At 44.8% G+C, this 19,401-nt stretch overlaps 1 protein-coding gene and 2 long non-coding RNA genes across 5 annotated transcripts; all 3 read left to right on the top strand.

The window, feature by feature from the left end:
- Positions 223-4,600, top strand: LOC109728650 (putative disease resistance protein RGA3). Of its 3 annotated transcripts, none has more exons than XR_002221062.1 (2): positions 223-4,330; positions 4,415-4,600. XR_002221062.1 is itself a non-coding variant. In XM_020259109.1 (2 exons), the coding sequence occupies exons 1-2, from the start codon at positions 395-397 to the stop codon at positions 4,256-4,258; spliced, it is 3,762 nt and encodes a 1,253-aa protein (XP_020114698.1). In that variant the 5' UTR covers positions 223-394; the 3' UTR covers positions 4,259-4,600. The 3 variants fall into 3 exon arrangements, 2 of the variants coding, with proteins under 2 accessions (XP_020114698.1, XP_020114699.1); XM_020259109.1 differs by having other exon boundaries at positions 223-706; positions 809-4,600; XM_020259110.1 differs by having other exon boundaries at positions 223-2,975; positions 3,330-4,600.
- Positions 11,858-12,480, top strand: LOC109728622. The gene is made up of 3 exons (XR_002221042.1): positions 11,858-11,965; positions 12,140-12,318; positions 12,388-12,480. It is a non-coding gene; the product is annotated as an uncharacterized LOC109728622 (long non-coding RNA).
- Positions 12,480-16,962, top strand: LOC109728621. The gene is made up of 4 exons (XR_002221040.1): positions 12,480-12,521; positions 12,595-12,699; positions 15,473-15,602; positions 16,168-16,962. It is a non-coding gene; the product is annotated as an uncharacterized LOC109728621 (long non-coding RNA).

The raw sequence follows: 19,401 nt of genomic DNA, 5'->3' as shown, positions 1-19,401 counted from the left end.
TCTGGATGGAATCTGAACAAAGTAATTAATTATAGAAGATAGAATCTGAACAAAGTAATTAATTTTGCCGACTGTTATCTAGAGCAGACAGTCCACCTAAACATTGGAAGTGTGTGATGCTACTTTTGTGGACTTTATCTTGGCAAAAGGTCAAGAAAAGTGGCTCAGTGACCTGGTCCCTCTTTCTGTCATTTATATTTAATGAAATGATGATCAACCAATGTATTTGGGAGGGGATTTTTTCCATAGTTAAAGAATCTTCATTTCTTTGTTCTATTCTTTGCATATAAAATTATTTCATCCCTTTACTTGGCTCATCTTCCTCCTAGATCTACTTCTTTCTCGTCGACCGTTACTAGCACTCTCCAATACATATATTTTACTTGTCGACTATATGGCGGAGTTAGGCGTCGTAGTAGGATGGGTTGCATCTCCGATCATCAAAGCAATGATTGACACGGCGAGATCCTACATAGAAAGCCGCTTGCCTTGGCGATCGGCAGTGGAGGGGGAGCTTTACATGCTGGAGACCGTCCTTACTCAAATCCTCGCCGTCGTCTCCACGGCCGAGTCGCTGCCCGCCACCCATAACAAAGACCACCTCGCGCTGCTCCGCCAGATGAAGGACGCCGTTTACGAGGCTGAGGACTTGCTCGACGAGTTCGGCTACCTTCTCCTTCAATCCGAAGTGAATTCTGGATACAAGGTGAGCCTCCCTTCTGCCTTCTTCTCGCCTGTCGGCATAAGTTTCAGAAATAAGCTGAAGAAAGTGTTGAGTAAACTGGATAAAGTTAAGGACTGCGCGCAGGCGTTCCTCGATATTGTTGGTGCGACAGTTACGACAGGTAGTAGCAGCGGTGTTGCAAGTGCGCCGCAGCAGCGTCCTACTAGCGCGTTCCCTCTTGAAAACCAATTTTTCGGCCGAAAAGAGGAGCGCGGGAGGATACTGCAATGGCTTCTTGAATCTGGCGATCAGTCTGAAATTCTTCTCTCGGTGGTCGGAGACGGAGGGGTCGGTAAGACTACGCTTGCGCAGTCGATCTACAACGAAACAAAAGTGGCGGACCGTTTCGAGCTGCGTATGTGGGTTTGCGTCTCGGCGAATTTCAATGAGCTCAGACTTACCAGGGAGATCCTCTCGTTGGCGTGCGACGATCTTGGCAATGACTCGGCGAGCTTTAATCTCAACAAGCTTCAAGAACAGCTCCAGAAGAGTGTAGAAACGAAGAGGTTCCTTCTAGTCTTAGATGATGTTTGGAATGACGAGGGGATCGAGGAGTGGGAGAATAGAGACCGATGGATGAAACTGCTTGCGCCGCTAAGATTCGGGGGTACGGGGAGCAAGATCATTGTGACCACGCGTTTGGAAATAGTGTCGAGAATGCTCGACGCAGGAGATTCGATCCATCTGAAGGGGCTAGAAGGAGATGATTACTGGTTGCTCTTTAAGCGGCACGCCTTTCGCTCCGCGTGCGCCGACGACTATCCGGAGCTCCAAGAAGTAGGCTGGGAAATAGCGAAGAGGCTAAAGGGATCTCCTCTCGGGGCGAAGGTGGTGGGGGGGATGCTGAATGCGGACATGAATGTTGAGAAGTGGAAGAATGTTTTGAGAAGCAATGTTTGGAATGGCATCATGCCTGTTCTCAATTTAAGCTACCAGAATCTGCCACCCCACCTGCAGCCATGCTTTGCGTACAGCAGTATCTTTCCTGAAGATTGGAGGATCGAACCTGACAAGCTAGTTTACATGTGGATGGCGCAAGGCTTGCTTCGGCCTCAAGAAGGGAGAAGTATGAGGATGGAAGACATTGGGAGGATCTACTTTGACGACTTATTGTCGAGATCTTTTTTTCAGAAGCTCAAGGATCACAATGGCAATTATTATGTCATGCATGACATGATACATGAATTGGCTCAATCTGTTTCGAAGGAGGAGTGCTTTAGAATCGAAAGTGATAATGTGCGAGAAATCCCGTCAACCGTACGCCACTTGTCGATCAACACCGACGCTCTGCTGCAGCTTACGAGCATATGCGACTTGAAGAACTTGCGCACGCTTGTATTCTTTTCCTACAATCATTCTATCGGTAGTGATGTTTTCAAACAGCTGAGAAGCATAAGAGTGCTGGATCTAACCGAATGTAAGATGGAACAGTTACCTAAAGCTGCGGGCAAGTTGATTCATCTACGATATTTAGCATTTGCTGAGACTCCTAAGACAGCACCTTCATCAATCTATCGGCTTTACTATCTACAAGTGTTGGATGTTTCGCGATCAAGGCTGCCCACTTTGTATCCTAAAGGTATGTTGTTTCCTGAAGGTATGGACAAGCTAATCAACTTGAGGGTTTTACATGTTCCCGGGGCATTCACATCGCAGATAGCTAGAATTGGGAAACTGACCAGTTTGCAACGTCTAGCTGTATTCCGTACCTCAAAGAAGAAGGGCCGTAAGATAGTCGAGCTGCAGAACATGAATGAACTTCGGGGATCACTTAGGATCATGAATCTTGAGAATGTGCATAGCATGCAAGAGGCCGCTGAAGCCAAATTGAACCGAAAGGAGTACATCAAGAAATTGAGGTTAGAATGGCACTACTCCGAGGAGACGAGAAGTAACGATGATCAAATTCTCGAGGGCCTCCAGCCGCATCCGAATCTCGAAGATCTAAAAATCATAAGTTGCTCAGGTATCAGGTCTCCGACATGGCTAGAGACAAATTGGTTGTCGCATCTGCAATCCTTGACTCTGAGTTGCTGCAGATCTTGGATATCTCTCCCCCCTCTCGGACGGCTACCGCACCTCAAATTTTTGGAAATTAGTCGGATGTATGCGGTAAAGAAAATCAGCTTCGAGTTCTACGCCAACGGCAGCCTTAAAGGATTCCCATTACTGGAACACTTAAGATTTGACCGCATGCCGGAGTTGGTCGAGTGGTCCCAACCTGAAGAATATCGCGCGTTTCCTTCTCTATGTGATGTTCAATTTAAGAACTGCCCGAAGCTAACGGACGAGGCATTCTCGTCGTGCCTGCAAACCTTGATTCGCCTCTCCAGTCTAGAGATAAGTTGTTGCCATCGACTTATATCCCTGCCTTCGGCATCAGTTTTGCATCATCTAACCACACTAAAAGAACTGGACATTAACTGCTGCGAAAATTTGGCGTCGCTGGGAGGGATACATGCGCTTACTTCCCTCGAAAAGCTCAAATTGATGGATTGTCCAGAGCTGCTGGCATCTGTGATCATCGGAGAGGACAATTATGACAGAGGTTTTCTGCCGGCATCGCTAGCGTCTCTCGAGAAATATCGCGCGTTTCCTTCTCCATGTGATGTTCAATTTAAGAACTGCCCGAAGCTAACGGACGAGGCATTCTCGTCGTGCCTGCAAACCTTGATTCGCCTCTCCAGTCTACAGATAAGTTGTTGCCATCGACTTGTATCCCTGCCTTCGGCATCAGTTTTGCATCATCTAACCGCACTAAAAGAACTGGACATTAACCGCTGCGAAAATTTGGCGTCGCTGGGAGGGATACATGCGCTTACTTCCCTCGAAAAGCTCGAATTGATGGATTGTCCAAAGCTGCTGTCATCTATGATCATCGGAGAGGACAATTACGACAGAGGTTTTCTGCCGGCATCGTTAGCGTCTCTCAAGATTATACGTTGCGGCCTTACCGATGCATCATTGTCGAGTTGTCTCCAGAACCTCACCTCTCTTTCCACATTAGAGATAGCGGACTGCCAAATTACGACTCTTCCGTCAAAACAAGTGATGCGCCACCTGACAGCGCTGAAGCAGTTAACATTTGTGTCCTGCTCGGCCCTGACGTCGCTTGGCGGGTTATCAAATCTCTCCTCCTTGAAAGTGCTGAAATTTTTTCATTGTCATCGGCTTCTCGAGTCCGCTAACACCGACGGAGAAAACGGTCAGGTTATTTTACCCTCTGCGCTCGAGTCATTATTGCTCGATTCCTGCGGCATTACCGACAATTCACTGTCCGTATGTTTGCAAAACCTCACCTCTCTTTCCGCCTTGCGCATACATGACTGTAACGGCATTGTATCACTCCCCCCTGCGACGGTCTTTTGCCGCCTAACCATGCTTGCAGAACTGGAGATATTTAATTGTCAGGAATTGACATCCGTTGTAGGATTGACTGCCCTAACACGCCGAAGATTTGTGACGATCAGCTGTTGCCCCAAGCTTGCTGATCTATCAAGCATTTCATCCCAACTTGGGGAATATAGTGAATGACGACGGCTTTGTATTGCCCTTTTGGGGATTCAAAAAGCAGTTCCAAGAAGGAAGGATCTCGAGTCAGATATGGTTGGTTCCGAACATCTCTTAAACTGTCTGCCCTCTGCAAGTTTATTTCTTTCAATTGTGCAGCTCACTGTCTTCTCTTTTCAGGTTTCCGAGTGGCTTTTGCGCGATTTCATATAATTGTGTATGAAAAACCAAACATGCACCTTGTGATGGCATTTCAATTTTGAAACCATGTACTATCTCGTGTTAATAATAGTCATTGTGACCGACCGTCCCTAGAGCAAGTGGCAAAGGGCTTGGTGGTTGGTACCCGAGACCCAAGTTCGAATTCTAGTTGATTCACATTTCTTGCTAAGTTTATTTCTAAATGAAATAAACGAAGCGGGTAGCGTGCTACCTATCTCTCTCTCAAAAAAAAANTGTGAAGTTTCAACATTTGCTACGCCTAGTGCCCCTTGATGACACTTAGGCAATTTGATGTTCAACATGTTTTCCAAATCCCTCAATGGCCCTATCCACTAGGTTCACACAAGTCCTGAGCTCAATGCCGCTTGATGACATTAGCTCTCCAATTCACATGATATCAAGTTCGATGCCTACATATATAGCAATTGTCATCTTTCATGTCTCAATTAAACTTATGTTTGAACGCATGAATCATAGATCATTTACACTATAGAAACATGAAATCAAATCTCATATAGAATGCTAAATGCAACCAAAGATCTCCCGAGCAACTCTCTACTACATAGAGGTCCAAAATATCATCATATATAACATATGCATTTTAAGCATTCTAAAAATCATAATAAATACATTTAACGTGAAAATGCACGAATTATTAGTAAATAAAGCACTTATCACCAATTATGAGATTTTCTCATATCGAAGGCTAGGTCAAACCCACCAAAATCGAAACTTTTGTTTCGCCGAACGGAGATTTCCACAAGCTTTCTAGCACCCTAGGAACATCAAAAATGGTGTCATCCAATCGATACGAAGAGCAATAAGCCCGATCATTAACCTAAAAGCAAAAGGCCTAAACTCACCTCAAGAGTAGAGATCTTCTCCTAAGCTCCAAAAGAGAGCTAGAACCCTTCCAATCCAAGCCCTAAGAAGGTTCTAATCCAACCAATTGAGCTTCAAAAGCCCTAAAACGAAAATGCCCAAAATGAACCCTAAAACACCAATCTAGGGTTTCATCTCAATGAAACCTTCAAAAACCAAATCTAGAGGGAAGGATCTTGTCTCTTACCTCTTAGAAGCCCCAAAACCAGCTCAAAGTCCTCAAACTTCAAGTATCATCCCTCAATCAAACTCCAAACCTAAGCTCCAAGCTTCAAAAAAATGGTGGAGATGGCTCCAAGAGACAAAAGAGAGGGAAAAACCATCAAAATCCAAGCTAAAATGGGATCAAATCCAAAAGGGTTGAAGGGGAGAGGTGCCCTACCTTTTTCCCTGCAGTGGAGAGCTCAAAGAAGGGCCCTAGAGACGTGGGTGCTGATATAAGAGACCCACAAACGCAAAAACACCCCTGCAGTTCGAACTGTGCAAATTCTGCCTCCTTATACCGGTACACGAGATCTTGTACCGGTACAAGAGCTACGAAAATCCAAAACCGAGGCTCGGGTGCGCGGTCCAGCGGCACTGTACCGGTACAGGCCCAATGGCTGTACCGGTACAACCATCAATCATTGTACCGGTACAAGACCACCCTTGTACCGGTACAAGACCTGCGAAAATGCAAACCCGAGGCTCGGGTTTGCGAGTTCGCGGCTCTGTACCGGTACAGGCCCAACCTTGTACCGGTACAAGCCCGCCAGACAGCCAATCCGAGAGCTGACCAAAATCCAAATTTTTGGATTTTGGTGCAAGGCTTTGTACCACACTTCTCGGGACACGTGCCACAGGTCGGAACACAGTCAACGACCTACCAGAAAATCTGGAAAAGCTCAGAGCACAGCTAATCACTCGAACCTCGCAATTCGCAAAAGTCCAGTGTGTTACATTCACCCCTCCTAAAATGGAGTTTCGTTCGCGAAACTCAAACAAACAACGTACCTCAAGCCTCCATCTGAAAAATATGGGGATAGCGCTCCCGCAGTGCGCTCTCTAACTCCCAAGTGGCCTCGCGCTCGTCATGGTTGCTCCAAAGCACCTTTACGTAGGGAATTTCTCGGTTCCGCAATCTTTTTACCTCGCGAGCCAAAATCCTCAAGGGTTGCTCCTCAAAGCTCAAATCCTCCCGTAGCTCCATAGGTGTAACATCCAACACATGAGCCGGGTCGTGGATGTACTTCCAAAGGACCGATACATGGAATACATTGTGTACACCCGATAGGTTCGGCGGTAGAGCGAGTCGATACGCTACCGGGCCTACACGCTCCAAAACCTCAAACGGTCCAATGAATCGGGGGCTCAACTTGCCCCGGATTCTAAANATGTTGGACTTGGAAACTGAATTAGGAGAAAACCTGCGATTTGGACCTGTCACTTGATTAAACTGCCTGATTTAGCTCTAGGAGCCGATATTAAACTGTACTGTCGCAGTATCTTCGAGACGAGTACTTCAGGTAGTTTAGAATATATTTTTGCTCGTGCTGGTGTGCCGAGTGAATTTTTTTTACAGGGTCGTTCAGATTATTTCGGACTGTTGGGTGCCGTCAGAGTTGATGGTGGACCCGTATCGCCTTTTTGGCGTCAGATTGTGCTGAAGGCACGTTACCTGTTGGTTATTAGACCAGTTGAGTTGGTTACTTGACTTTGGCTTTTCAGAGCCTGATTGAGCTCGACAGCGATACGCTGCATACTCGGTTGGGTAGCGCCCACGAGTGCCACTCCGGAGTCAGGCTTGTGCTTTCGCGTTGGTGTCGCTCATGCCAGTTGGACTTGCTCTCCACTGACCAGTTAGTGTGGATAGAGCTTGATAGTCGCAACGGGGCAGGGACGGGTGTATTCACAGTCCCGGGGACGGGTATGCTTACAGTCCCGATTGGATTGGGTTAGAGTTGACATTTCCTACAGTTGGTTAGTGTAGAGCATGATAGTGTAGTGATCGATAGCGGTAGAGTTTATTTTCTATTTTTCTGACTACTCTTGCTCCCTTTTGTAGACTTGGTGGGTGGACCGATATCTTTTTGGGCGGTACCCACTGAGGACTACTTGCTTTTACAGTAGTTCTCACGCCCAGTTGTTACCTATGTTTTGCAGAGCCACAGGTTCCGGCTGCTGCACCGTCCGCGGACCTGGATCGAGGCAAGGGCGTCGCGAGTTAGAGCCCTACTCGACGTGCTGAGCTAGAGGTGCCCCTACCGCAGGTAGATGTTTTGTTTCGAGTTTATGTACATAGTTGACTTAACTCGCCAGTGCGAGTAGCTCTGTATTTTGGATTTGGACTATGTATATGAAACTCAGCTTGTTTAGCTTCTGTTTTCTCTAGCAGCTCTCTACTACTGTTCGTAGTAGTGTTTGATTTACAGGTACAGCTGTCGCTTCGTATACAGAGAAAATTTCTTTGTATACGGCGGATTTGTCGGCGTGCCCGGGGAACGAGACATCCGGGGCGTGACAGATTAAGTTGGTATCAGAGCTTTGCTATAGGTCGTTGGGACCTAGGAAACCTAAGTTTGGCAAACCTTAGGAAAGCAAGACGCGAGATGCGTAATTTAATTGCGAAAGTCAATGATTGTTTGTTCTAACTGCTCCTAGAGTGGAGTGAGTGACTGAAGGAGTTCCTGTTTTGGCCTGAGAAATTATGTTGGCTGCAGACGACATAATTTTGGAGGAAAACAGGGACCGCCTTCCAGACTTTCTTTTGATTGGGTCGAGAGTGTTTTGTTGTATCTGACCCCGATTTGTTCCTTTCAGCTGTGTATCGTCGCCGAGGTCGACCGTCGTTACGAGAGCGTGCCCAGTTGGCGCGGGATCGTGCGGGATCCCGTGAGAGACATGAGCAGATGGAGCAGAGTACTCGGCAGGAGCAGGGTGACAGACCGGAGGCGAGTGCACCCCCTGTTGTGGAGCCAGTGTGCGACCGGAGGCTAGCGCATCCCCTTATCTGAGTGCACAGTTGGCTGTCCTGACAGAGGTGATCAAGCAGCAGAGTGTACTATTGCAGAGGATTTATGAGATTGTCACTCAGTGGTCAGGCGTTGAGACAGGAGCATCTGTGCAGCAGGCACTCTTGGTGGGACACAGAGTTACACCCGTTCAGGAGCGGACTATGGTACCGGGGCAGAGCCAAGATAGGAAGCGCCCTTTTCCAGATGATAGAGGACAGGCGAGTAGCAGACGTCCGCTGAGGCTTTCTCGATCTTGCTCTCAGGGTCGTGGTTTATCGAGGCGTCAGCATTCCAAGGGATTGCTTCAGCAGGGACCGTCACCGAGGACGCTGCGGTGCGTGATTTGTGGAGGACCACACTGGCCCCGACAATGTGAGCAGAAAGAGGGCCACTGCTACACTTGTGGACAGCCAGGACATGTGAGGTCAACGTGTGCTAGAGCGACATTTCCAGCACTATCCATTGCATCAGCGCAGCCAGCTGACCAGCAGACTTTTGGAGCAGCACCGAGTTACCGCCGGGAGGACTCTTCAGCAGCCGATCGTGTAGTGGCAAGTATCACTTTGATTTTTGGCATATGTACTCGTACTTTAGTTGATACTGATGCCTCCCATTCTTTTGTGAGCCGAGCATTTGCACTGTTGCATGGTCCAGAGTTAGGGTCTTTGTCTTTGGCACGAGAGGTGCATATCTCCGACCATATTTTACAGGTTGCAGAGTGTTGTTGGTCGTGTCCGGTGCAGTTAGATTCGTTGTTTATGCCCGCAGACCTGTCGGTGTTAGGGCAGCTGCAGGACTTCGACATCGTGCTCGGTATGGATTGGCTGGCGCGGTACTATGCTACGATAGACTGTAGAGCGAAGACGGTGACGTTCCGCGAGCCAGGCCAGGAGGAGTTCACTTTCTGAGGCTGCAGGAGCACGTTGTTTGCCACCTGGATATCTTCGACGAGAGCTCGACAGAGGCTGAGTAGTGGGTGTATCACTTTCTTAGCGACAGTTGTGGAGGTACCTACGGCGGCGCCGAAACTCGAGGATATCCTAGTAGTTCGCGAGTTTCCAGATGTGTTTTTTTCCTGAGTTGACGATGTTGCCGCCAAAGAGGGAGATTGAGTTTGTGATTGATATAGTTCCTGGAACTGCACCAATCTCAAAGGTACCTTATCGGATGGCGCCGGCAGAGCTGAGAGAGCTAAAGGCACAACTTCAGGATTTGATGGATAGAGGGTTTGTGAGACCCAGTGTTTTGCCTTGGGGAGCGCCGGTGTTGTTTGTGAAGAAGAAGGATGGCTCACTTAGGCTGTGCGTGGATTACCGGGAGCTGAATAAAGTGACCATCAAGAATAAGTATCCCTTGCCGTGCATTGATGATTTATTTGATCAGCTGCAGGGATCTTATGTCTTCTCGAAGATTGATATCCAGTCAGGTTATCACAAGTTGAGGGTGAGGGCCGAGAATGTTCCCAAGACGGCTTTTCGGACTCAGTACGGGCATTATGAGTTTATGGTGATGCCTTTTGGATTGACGAATGCTCCTGCCGCATTCATGGATTTGATGAATAGAGTGTTCAAGCCGTTCATGGACAGGTTTGTGGTAGTCTTCATCGACGATATCCTGATTTACTCCCGGAGCGATGCTGAGCATGAGGAGCTTTGATGAGTTGAGACAGAGGTTGACGTCAGCTCCGATCCTTGCCCTTCCTGTGATGGGGGAAGGATTTGTGATCTACAATGATGCATCGCACAGTGAATTTGGTTGCGTGCTGATGCAGCATGGTAGGGTGATTGCTTATGCTTCACGGCAGTTAAAGGATTATGAGAAGAATTACCCTACGCATGACTTGGAGCTTGCCGCGGTGGTTTTTGCTTTGAAGCTGTGGCGACATTACTTGTACGGCGAGCACTGCGAGATTTTCACGGATCATAAAAGTCTCAAGTATCTGTTCACACAGAGGGAGCTGAACTTGAGGCAGCGCCGGTGGTTGGAGTTACTGAAGGACTATGACATTAGTATTCAGTATCATTCCGGCAGGGCGAATGTAGTGGCAGATGCATTGAGCAGGAAGTCAGTGCAGAGCTTGAGTTTGATGATCACTGAGCAGAGGCCATTACTCGAGGAGTTCCAGTAGCTGAGGCTTGAGATAGTGTCCCCTGGGTATACTGCGAGACTGATGTCTCTGGTCTTGCAGCCCACTCTGTTGGATAGGATCCGAGAGAAACAGAGTGGAGATCCGTACTTGTCGAGGATTCGAGAGCAGCTACATAGGGGACAGGCTGAGGGTTTTTCTATGGACAGTTCGGGAGTACTACGGTACAGGGACCGACTATGTGTGCCGGTGGATTCAGAGATCCGAGAGGACATCTTGAGTGAGGCTCATTGTTCTCCTTATACGGTTTATCCTGGGAGAACCAAGATGTATAAGGATTTAAAGGCACAGTTTTGGTGGAATGAAATGAAGAGAGAGACATTGGCAGATATGTGGCTCAATGTTTGACTTGCCAATAGGTGAAGGCCGAGCATCAGGTACTTGCTGGCAAGCTTCAGAGTCTGCCAGTGCCCGAGTGGAAGTGGGAGCAGATTACGATAGACTTTGTCGTGGGATTGGCTAGAGCGCAGGGTGGCTTTGATGCGATTTGGGTGATAGTAGACAGACTGACCAAGTCTGATCACTTCTTACCGGTTCAGACCACCTGGTCCAGAGAGAGACTCGCGTAGCTATATCTGGATGAGATCGTCAGGCTGCACGGCGTGTCAGTATCGATTGTATTAGACTGAGACCCGAGGTTTGTGTCGCATTTCTGGAGGAGTTTACAGACAACTTTGGGGACTCAGTTACATTTCAGCACTGCTTTTCACCCACAGACAGATGGTCAGTCAGAGCGAACCATTCAGACTCTAGAGGACATGCTGAGGGCATGTGTCCTGGATTTTGGAGGAGGGTGGTATCGACATTTGAGACTGGTTGAGTTTGCGTACAACAACAGCTATCAAACGAGCATCCAGATGGCTCCGTTTGAGGCGTTGTATAGATGCAGATGTCGATCCCCTTTGTTTTGGAGCGATATAGGTGAGAGGAGGACATTGGGGCTTGAGACTTTGCTGGAGGCTGAGGAAAAGGTGAGAGTCACTCGACGATACCTTTTGACAGCTCAGAGCCGCCAGAGGAGCTACGCCGATACCAGGAGACGAGACTTAGAGTTTCAGGTTGGAGATTATGTTTTTCTCAAAGTCTCCCCGTCCAGAGGGATTCGTCGATTTGGAATATGTGGAAAGCTTGGTCCACGGTTTGTTGGCCCTTTCGAGGTATTGGAACGAGTCAGACCAGTAGCCTACAGGATTGCTCTACCATCCCGACTTGCTGGGATTCATGATGTGTTCCACGTCTCGGCGTTGAGGAGATATGTTTTCAATCCCTCTCACGTGATTGAGTTCACTCCACTAGAGATTGGCGAGGATCTGAGATACGAGGAGCGACCGTTGCGGATTCTTGCTCGGGAGACGAAAGAATTGCGCAACCGGATCATCCCGTATGTGAAAGTGCAGTGGAGCAATCACGAGGAACGAGAGGCGACTTGGGAGCCTGAGATGGTGATGCGGGAGTCCTATCCCTACTTGTTCGAGATTCAGGTTTGAGGTATGTTTTAAGTTTCGAGGACGAAACTTTTTATAGTGGGGGAGGATGTAATACCCTTCATTTTGAGTTGGTCAAGGGGCATAGTGGTCATTTTTTTTGGATAAGAATGCCACCGCCCTTTTCATGTTTATCCCTTCAAATTAACAGAGAGTGTGCACTTTTTGTTCTCTCTAGTTAATTACGTGCATGGTGGAGAGCACGGGTAGAGGTGCCGAGGAGCTCGGATTCGACGCTGACGACGCGCCGCGAAGCCGTTCGAGGGTACGGCTGGGATCGTAGCGCTGCGAGGAAGCTAGGCGAGGGTGTGTTTTCGCCGTTCTCGACGCCACGTCGATGTCCGATTAGCCATTGAGGTGAGTGTTCCGTTGCATTGCTTCAAGTATTATCATTTCGAGCTTGGTGCTGATTTGCAGAATTTCCAGCGTCGACCGTCGGTATTTCAATTCGTACTCGGCGTAGGAGCGTCGGTTTTCGACGGGACTTGGTTTGTTGGATTCGGGACTTCGAGAGGAATCCATGAAGCCCTTACTTGCTGGATTTGGTAAAGGTTTGCTAGGTCAGAATTTCGCTCTTCTCTGTTGCTATTTTTGGAGGCAAAATTAATGTTTATTGTCGGATTCTCCGTGTAGAGTTTGGCGGGAGCTTGACTTCGGGCCTTGGGAGGTTTTCGGACGTTTCGGCAGGTTGTTCCGCAGCCGAAGGGAGTTCCGTGCTGCCAGGAATTAGCAATCGAGGTGGGTTACATCGGTTTTGACTCCTTAGTTCTAATCGTCGACATGTATAGTTTTCAATTTTTGGATAATCTATTCTAACTCGAATTCATGGATTAAATGGTAGATTGCATATCTGAATTTGGAGCATGTGGTAATAAATTGAATAGGTTATACATGTTGGACTTGAAAATTGAATTAGGAGAAAACTTGCGATTTGGACATGTCACTTGATTAAACTGCCTGATTTAGTTCTAGGAGCCGTTATTAAATTGTACTGTCGCAGTATCCTCGAGACGAGTACTCCAGGTGGTTTAGTAGACATTTACGCTCGTGCTGGTATGCCGAGTGGATTTTTACAGTGTTGTTCAGGTTGTTCCGGACTGTGGGGTGCCGTCAGAGTGACGGTGGACCCGTATCGCCTTTTTGGCGTCAGATTGTACTGAGGGCACGTTACTTGTTGGTTGTTAGACCAGTTAGAGTCGATTTCTTGACTTTGGCTTTTCAGAGCCTGTTTGAGCTCGACAGAGATACGCTGGCATACTCGGTTGGTAGCGCCCACGATGCTACTCCGGAAGTCAGCTTTTGCTTTCGCGTTGGTGTCGCTCATGCCAGTTGACTTGCTCTCTACGACCAGTTAGTGTGATAGAGCCCGATAGTCGCAACGGGCAGGGACGGTGTATTCACAGTCCGGGGACGGATATGCTTACAGTTCCGATTCGATTGGGTCAGAGTTGATATTTCCTACAGTTGGTTAGTGTAGAGCATGATAGTGTAGTGATCGATAGCGGTAGAGTTTATTTCCTGCTTTTCTGACTACTGTTGCTCCCTTCTGTAGACTTAGTGGGTGGACCGATGTTGTTTTGGGCGGTACCCACTGAGGACTACTTGTTTTTACAGTAGTTCTCACGCCCAGTTGTTACCTATGTTTTTGCAGAGCCACAGGTTCCGGCTGCTGCCCGTCGCGGACCAGGATCGAGGCAAGGGCGTCGCGAGTTAGAGCCCTACTCGACGTGCTGAGCTAGAGGTGCCCCTACCGCAGGTAGATGTTTTGTTTCGAGTTTATGTACATAGTTGACTTAACTCGCAGTGCGAGTAGCTCTGTTTTGGATATTGACTATGTATATGAAACTCAGCTTGTTTAGCTTCTGTTTTCTCTAGCACTCTCTACTACTGTTTCGTAGTAGTGTTTGATTTACAGGTACAGCTGTCGCTGTCGTATACAGAGAAAATTTCTTTGTATACGGGCGGATTTGTCGCGGTGCCCGGGGAACGAGACATCCGGGGCGTGACATAGGTCCAGTGTAGACACTATACTTTTATAGCTGATCTCTATGGTCGATCCGGATCCTTGACAGGGCAAAACATTCATTTATGAAAATAAAATAAGCTCATTATGTTGTTGTTTAGAGAGCATTTTTATTGGCATGCATGCTCATAATTACATCAAGATGCAATATGGCATTCTGAAAAGTTGGTTGAGCTGGAACCCATATGATGCAGATCCTACATTTTGCTGTCAAATTTATTCCACTAAAGGAAATAGGAAGATAATTTGAATTGAAAAGTTTAATGCATGAAAGAGGGGTTAGAAAAACAACTCGGTCAATCTTGGATTCAATAAGAACATGTAACCGCCCCAATAATCCCACATCGGATGGGAAATGGGTTGTCATTGGGTTTATAAGAGACTTAGACACTAGTAATAATAACTGGGCTTAAGCATTTTGGGCCGGTGGTTGGGCCCAACGAGTTATTGTTGCTAGTGGGCTGGGTCGTTACATTTGGTATCAGAGCCGGTTCACCAGCTGGACATGTGTGGCGAGTCTCGACTGAGCCAAGGTCTGGATGACAGGCTAGCGAGATGAGTCTCACATCGCCTGGTGATCTTGGGCAGTGTGTGTGATTGGACTGACGAGGATGTCGGGGCCTTAACGGGGGGAGTCTGTGACACCCCAATAGTTTCACATCGGATGGGAAAGGGGTTGTCATTGGGTTTATAAGAGACTCAGACACTAGTAATAATAACTAGGGTTATGCATTTTGGGCTGGTTGGGTCGTTACAGAACATGATTCACACATTTGTTGTGGGGGATAAGTCACATGGTTGGGTCGTTACAGAACATGATTCACACATTTGTTGTGGGGGATAAGTCACATCCCAAAGCCGATGAAATTTATTCTTATTTAAATAAATTGATTGCAAGGTTGAAGGAAATAGGGTATTTGAGTAGAACGAATTTGGTTCTTCATGATGTAGAAGAAGAACAAAGAGAGTCGGCATTGAATTTCCATAGTGAGAAGCTAGCTATTGCTTTTGGGATCATTTCCACCCCCAGAAAACACCTCTTAGGGTCATGAAAAATCTGCGTGTCTGCGAGGACTGTCATGAGGCTATTAAGTATATAAGCCAAGTCATGGAGATGGAGATAATTCTTCGAGATACACACCGCTTTCATCATTTTAAGCATGCAAAGTGTTCCTGTGAAGATTTATGGTGAATGAGCTCAGATATTCATGACTATTTTACTTTGTTATTGAGATGAAGCAAATTCATGAAGGTATGTACCAAAGCTCGCATCTTAGATTTGCCGAATTAGGAAATAGGCATATATGTGGTCTTTTGTATTACTTTTAATTCCATTTCACACCATAGAGCATTCAAGAACATAATTTCATCGTATTAGAGGACGCGCATTCACACAGAAGCTTTATGAAAGTGCTTGAATGCTATATGCCAAACTTTTTTAGCTGCTTTTTTAGCTGACTGCAGAAATTCGTCATCTATTTTCTGAAGAAACACAGGGTGATTTATGTTATTGCAAGAAAGGGGGGTATTCCTCTATCATCGCTGAGCCGAGCGCTTAGGGCCTGCGGCTTTGGAAGCATCATTTGTCATATCAGGATTAATTCGTTTTTTAAAAAAGGTATTTTAAATTAAAGCAAATCACAAATTGTTATCATTTTATTATGCTTTTCTGATTAAAATTATCATGTTGTCCTTGATGCAATGGCAATGTTAACTAGTAAGAGGGATGAGTCGGCTATATTTTAGATATGATTTTCCTATTGGCATTATTCTCACAATCATATAGTCGACATAGATTAAATATTGATTGAGATAAATAGTGCCTGGATTAATGCAATATAAGAAATTCTGTAGTGGCACAGAACTTTGCGAATACAGAGAATTTTACATACTGTAATTTTAGAGAAGTATACACCCAATTTAGAATAATGTATGCACAAGAGGAAATTCTTTTCATTTTTTTTGTTCTCTGTTTCTCTCTCTTTTAATCTTGTGATATATTTGTTGGAGATTGATCATATTATCCAGTGGAGGGGAACAAAAAAGGAAAACATTTTAGTAGAAATATTTGTGTTACTGAGAGCATCTAATTAATTAGTATCATCATGCTTATATAAGCACTAAGTATATCTAATTAGGAACCGAGATACTAAACAAATCCGTTTGTTTTTGGCATTTTACAGGACAAATACATTATATCTTTTGAGAATTCTAACTTTCTTGCCCTGTAGAAAACAAAAACAGTTCTGTCGATATCATTGTGCCCAGAAAAACTCCCAGTAGTCGATCTTCTCGCCGAGAAGACGGTAACGGTGGCGCCTCTGCCAGCATTTAGTGGCGATTCCAAGGAATCGTTTGCATTGCTCTATCGGGAGGTCCCCGACCACGCGCTTCCCGTGAGCCCTCGTCGTCTTGTACAGCACCGCATCCTTGATCTCGTATAAGCACCCGCCGCGGTCGACGCGGCAATCTGACGCGTCCGGCCACACCACATCGAAAATCCGTACTTTGGACGCGTAGTTGCCCTTATATCCGTAGTAGCACTCTATGAAGAAGGGCCGCTTCGTCGGTGTGAAGATCTGCTCATCCAGGACCCCTGGCTTCAGGTAGAAGTCCTTGAAGAAGATTGTTTCACCGAGGATCCGGATGCGGCACTTGAGGGCGACCTCATCCGCCATCCGGCTCACAATGATGATGTTGTGCAGCTCGGAGAGGGCTGAAGGAAAGACGACGAGGAGGATCGCGAGTAGGAGAAGGCCGCGGCCGTGCCCCCGCCCGGCCATTGTTTAACTTTTGGATCTCTGAACTACTTCTTGGTATATGCTATACAAGAAATTGGTGTCTGATTCTGAGCCTCTATATATATGCTGAGAAAGACAAGAAAACTGCCTGACTTATGGCTCATTTATAAACAGGTAACTGAATTCGCAAAAATTTGCATTTCAGTACTTAACCTTTCTGAAAATATAATTTTGGTATATATAGATGTGTGGAAGGAGTAGGTGCAGGTAATAATTTCTCGAGTAGCTATCCTTACTGCAAGATATTAAATTCAAAATTGTTTACAAAATTATTAAGTACTAAAATGCAAACTTTCAAAGTTTCCTCACCTGTTTACAAATGTGCCTTATAGATTAGGTAACCCCTATGCGGGTTTTTTATTCTTTCCTATAAATAATAAGTTAAGGAACATCAAGGAGTGTAATTTTCAACTAAAGAACACAACAAATGTATTTATTAGTTATGTTACTTGAAATTAAATTGTGATAAATACATAGCAACTTAATTATGAAGTGTTGTCGTGTTTTGAATTCAGAGACGTTTATTATTGTTCTTTAAATATTTCTTAGGGGCTTTCGCGAGAAACTACTCAGAAAGTAAATTAAAAAGCATAATAATGAAGGTAGTGTGTGATTAGAGTTTAATTGAAGTTGTAAGAGTATAAGGTTGTTCAATTCGTAACGCTCAATGATTAAGTTATTGTTACTCTTACACCTAATTTAATTTATCAATAAGTAAACTATTTTACCATTCAATTTTCAAAAGGTTTTACTGTAATTTTAGAGAGATAATATCATATTTAATTCTCGGTGTAAAATCTACGCAACAATTTTAATACTATAAGAAAAAAATTTAATAAACAAATACGATGACTAATCCTGTTGAAATTTAGATTGGTTGCGATGTTACTGCATCTTTTCCTTTGTTTTATCCAATTTTGTGTTTACTCCTCAAAACCAATACACTTTGAACACGTATTTTCTAAAATTGTATAATTTAATTTTTGCAAAAGCAAATTGCTCAAAATCTAAGAAATCGTTCTCTTTTTTTTTTTTCAAATCTTATTAAATTCCTTTCAAGTATGCTCTTGTTATGTAAATAATCACTGATGAGTCAAGCACAGTTAATACAATTACATGCTTAATACTTCATCCAAGTAATTAATTAATCAATTAATTAATTAAAAAAATATTATGCCTTCTCAATCATACATGTATTGTGTACATACACATTATTCATCTTTATATGTGTACATCTTTCGGTAGTTTCTTAAATCGCATAGATGCTGTGATTTTACGCGAACGTACGCATGCGCGGGCATAGCGAAATTCTAGTTAGTTAACTACTAATCCACCACTGCCAGCGGCTGATGATGTGGCCGACGAAGGGGTGGCGGTGAGGCTTCTGCCGGTAGTCATAGGCAAAGAAGAGGAACCACTTGCACTACTTTTCCGGCAAGTCGCCGACCACCTGCTTCCCGCCGCTCCGCGTGATGTTGTACATCACCGAGTCTGCATCGATCAGGATCCGGCAGCCGTCGTTCTTTACCCTGCACTGGTCGGCATTCGGCCGCAGCGAGTTGAAGATCACGACGTCGGCCGCGAAGTTTCCTTTAAACCACAGGGGACTCAAGTGAGAAAGTGCGAAACCACGGGGGGGGGGTTTTGAAGTTTTCCCTAAAATTTTCATTATTGTGACGTTCTAATCACAATAATGAAACAGTATCTATTGTTATTTTAGGACCTATATTTGTTAGTAACTTTTTTCTCATGTTATGGTGTGGTGATTGATATAAGTGACTTTCTAATCACAGTTTTAAGAGTCTCTTTTGTTTAATTTTATTGAAAGAGGTGACAAAGGGAAAAGGCATCCGAATAACTCAAAGTGAAGATGAATATTGGAAGGAGCCTCAATCTAATTCCAATCAGCAAAGCACAAAATGATGAATATGCAGAAAGTTTTACTCATTCAAATTCTTCTACAAATCTAAATCAAAAGAAAATAAAGTGAATATTGAAGGTATAAAATAAATGCTTGTTAAACTTCCAAGATTGATGCATTATATTTCTATTTTAACTATGTGTTCTTTGTTGCTTATTTATTTTTGTACAATTTTATATGCAATATTAAGTAAAATTAGCACTTTAAAGAGATAAATTTTATTGTATACAAACTTTATCGCATAAGCATATTATTTACAAACTTTCATATTATTTACAAGATTATTTGTGAACTTAGCATCGATTAAGAGATTGATAGTACTATATGACAAAATTATTATCTAATTAGTGTTATAAGGAAAAAAAAGAAAATTAATATTCTCAAATATTTCTGCTTCCTCCATAGTATAGTCAAATATCTTTGCTCCTTTCAAAATAATGCCTCCGATAGTTTTTCTTTGGAGTGAAATTAGAAGCACCAAATGAAAACTCTTGCCTTTTAGGCTGTGAAACTCATTTTTTTTTTACTTTATCCTGCAATATAAATTTTAATCTTTTTCTATTATTTGTGCGAAAAATAAAGCAGTAGAAATAGCAGGAATAAAATGTTCTTTATGCTTGATACTTGATACTTGATGAACACACCTGCTTTTCTTTTGAATGAAAAAGCTATTAGCTACTTGAATGTTGATAGAA

Source organism: Ananas comosus, linkage group 24, assembly GCF_001540865.1.
Source record: "Ananas comosus cultivar F153 linkage group 24, ASM154086v1, whole genome shotgun sequence".
In the NCBI taxonomy this organism is placed as follows: Eukaryota; Viridiplantae; Streptophyta; class Magnoliopsida; order Poales; family Bromeliaceae; genus Ananas; species Ananas comosus.
Note: the sequence above shows the minus strand (reverse complement) of the source record. Positions and strands in the feature narration are given on the sequence as shown.

Bases quoted from the DNA above. Each gene is read 5' to 3' on its own strand.
- LOC109728650 (XM_020259109.1), top strand. From the start codon at position 395: ATGGCGGAGTTAGGCGTCGTAGTAGGATGGGTTGCATCTCCGATCATC. The intron at 707-808 runs GTGAGCCTCCCT...GACTGCGCGCAG, and splicing joins AAGTGAATTCTGGATACAAG to GCGTTCCTCGATATTGTTGG.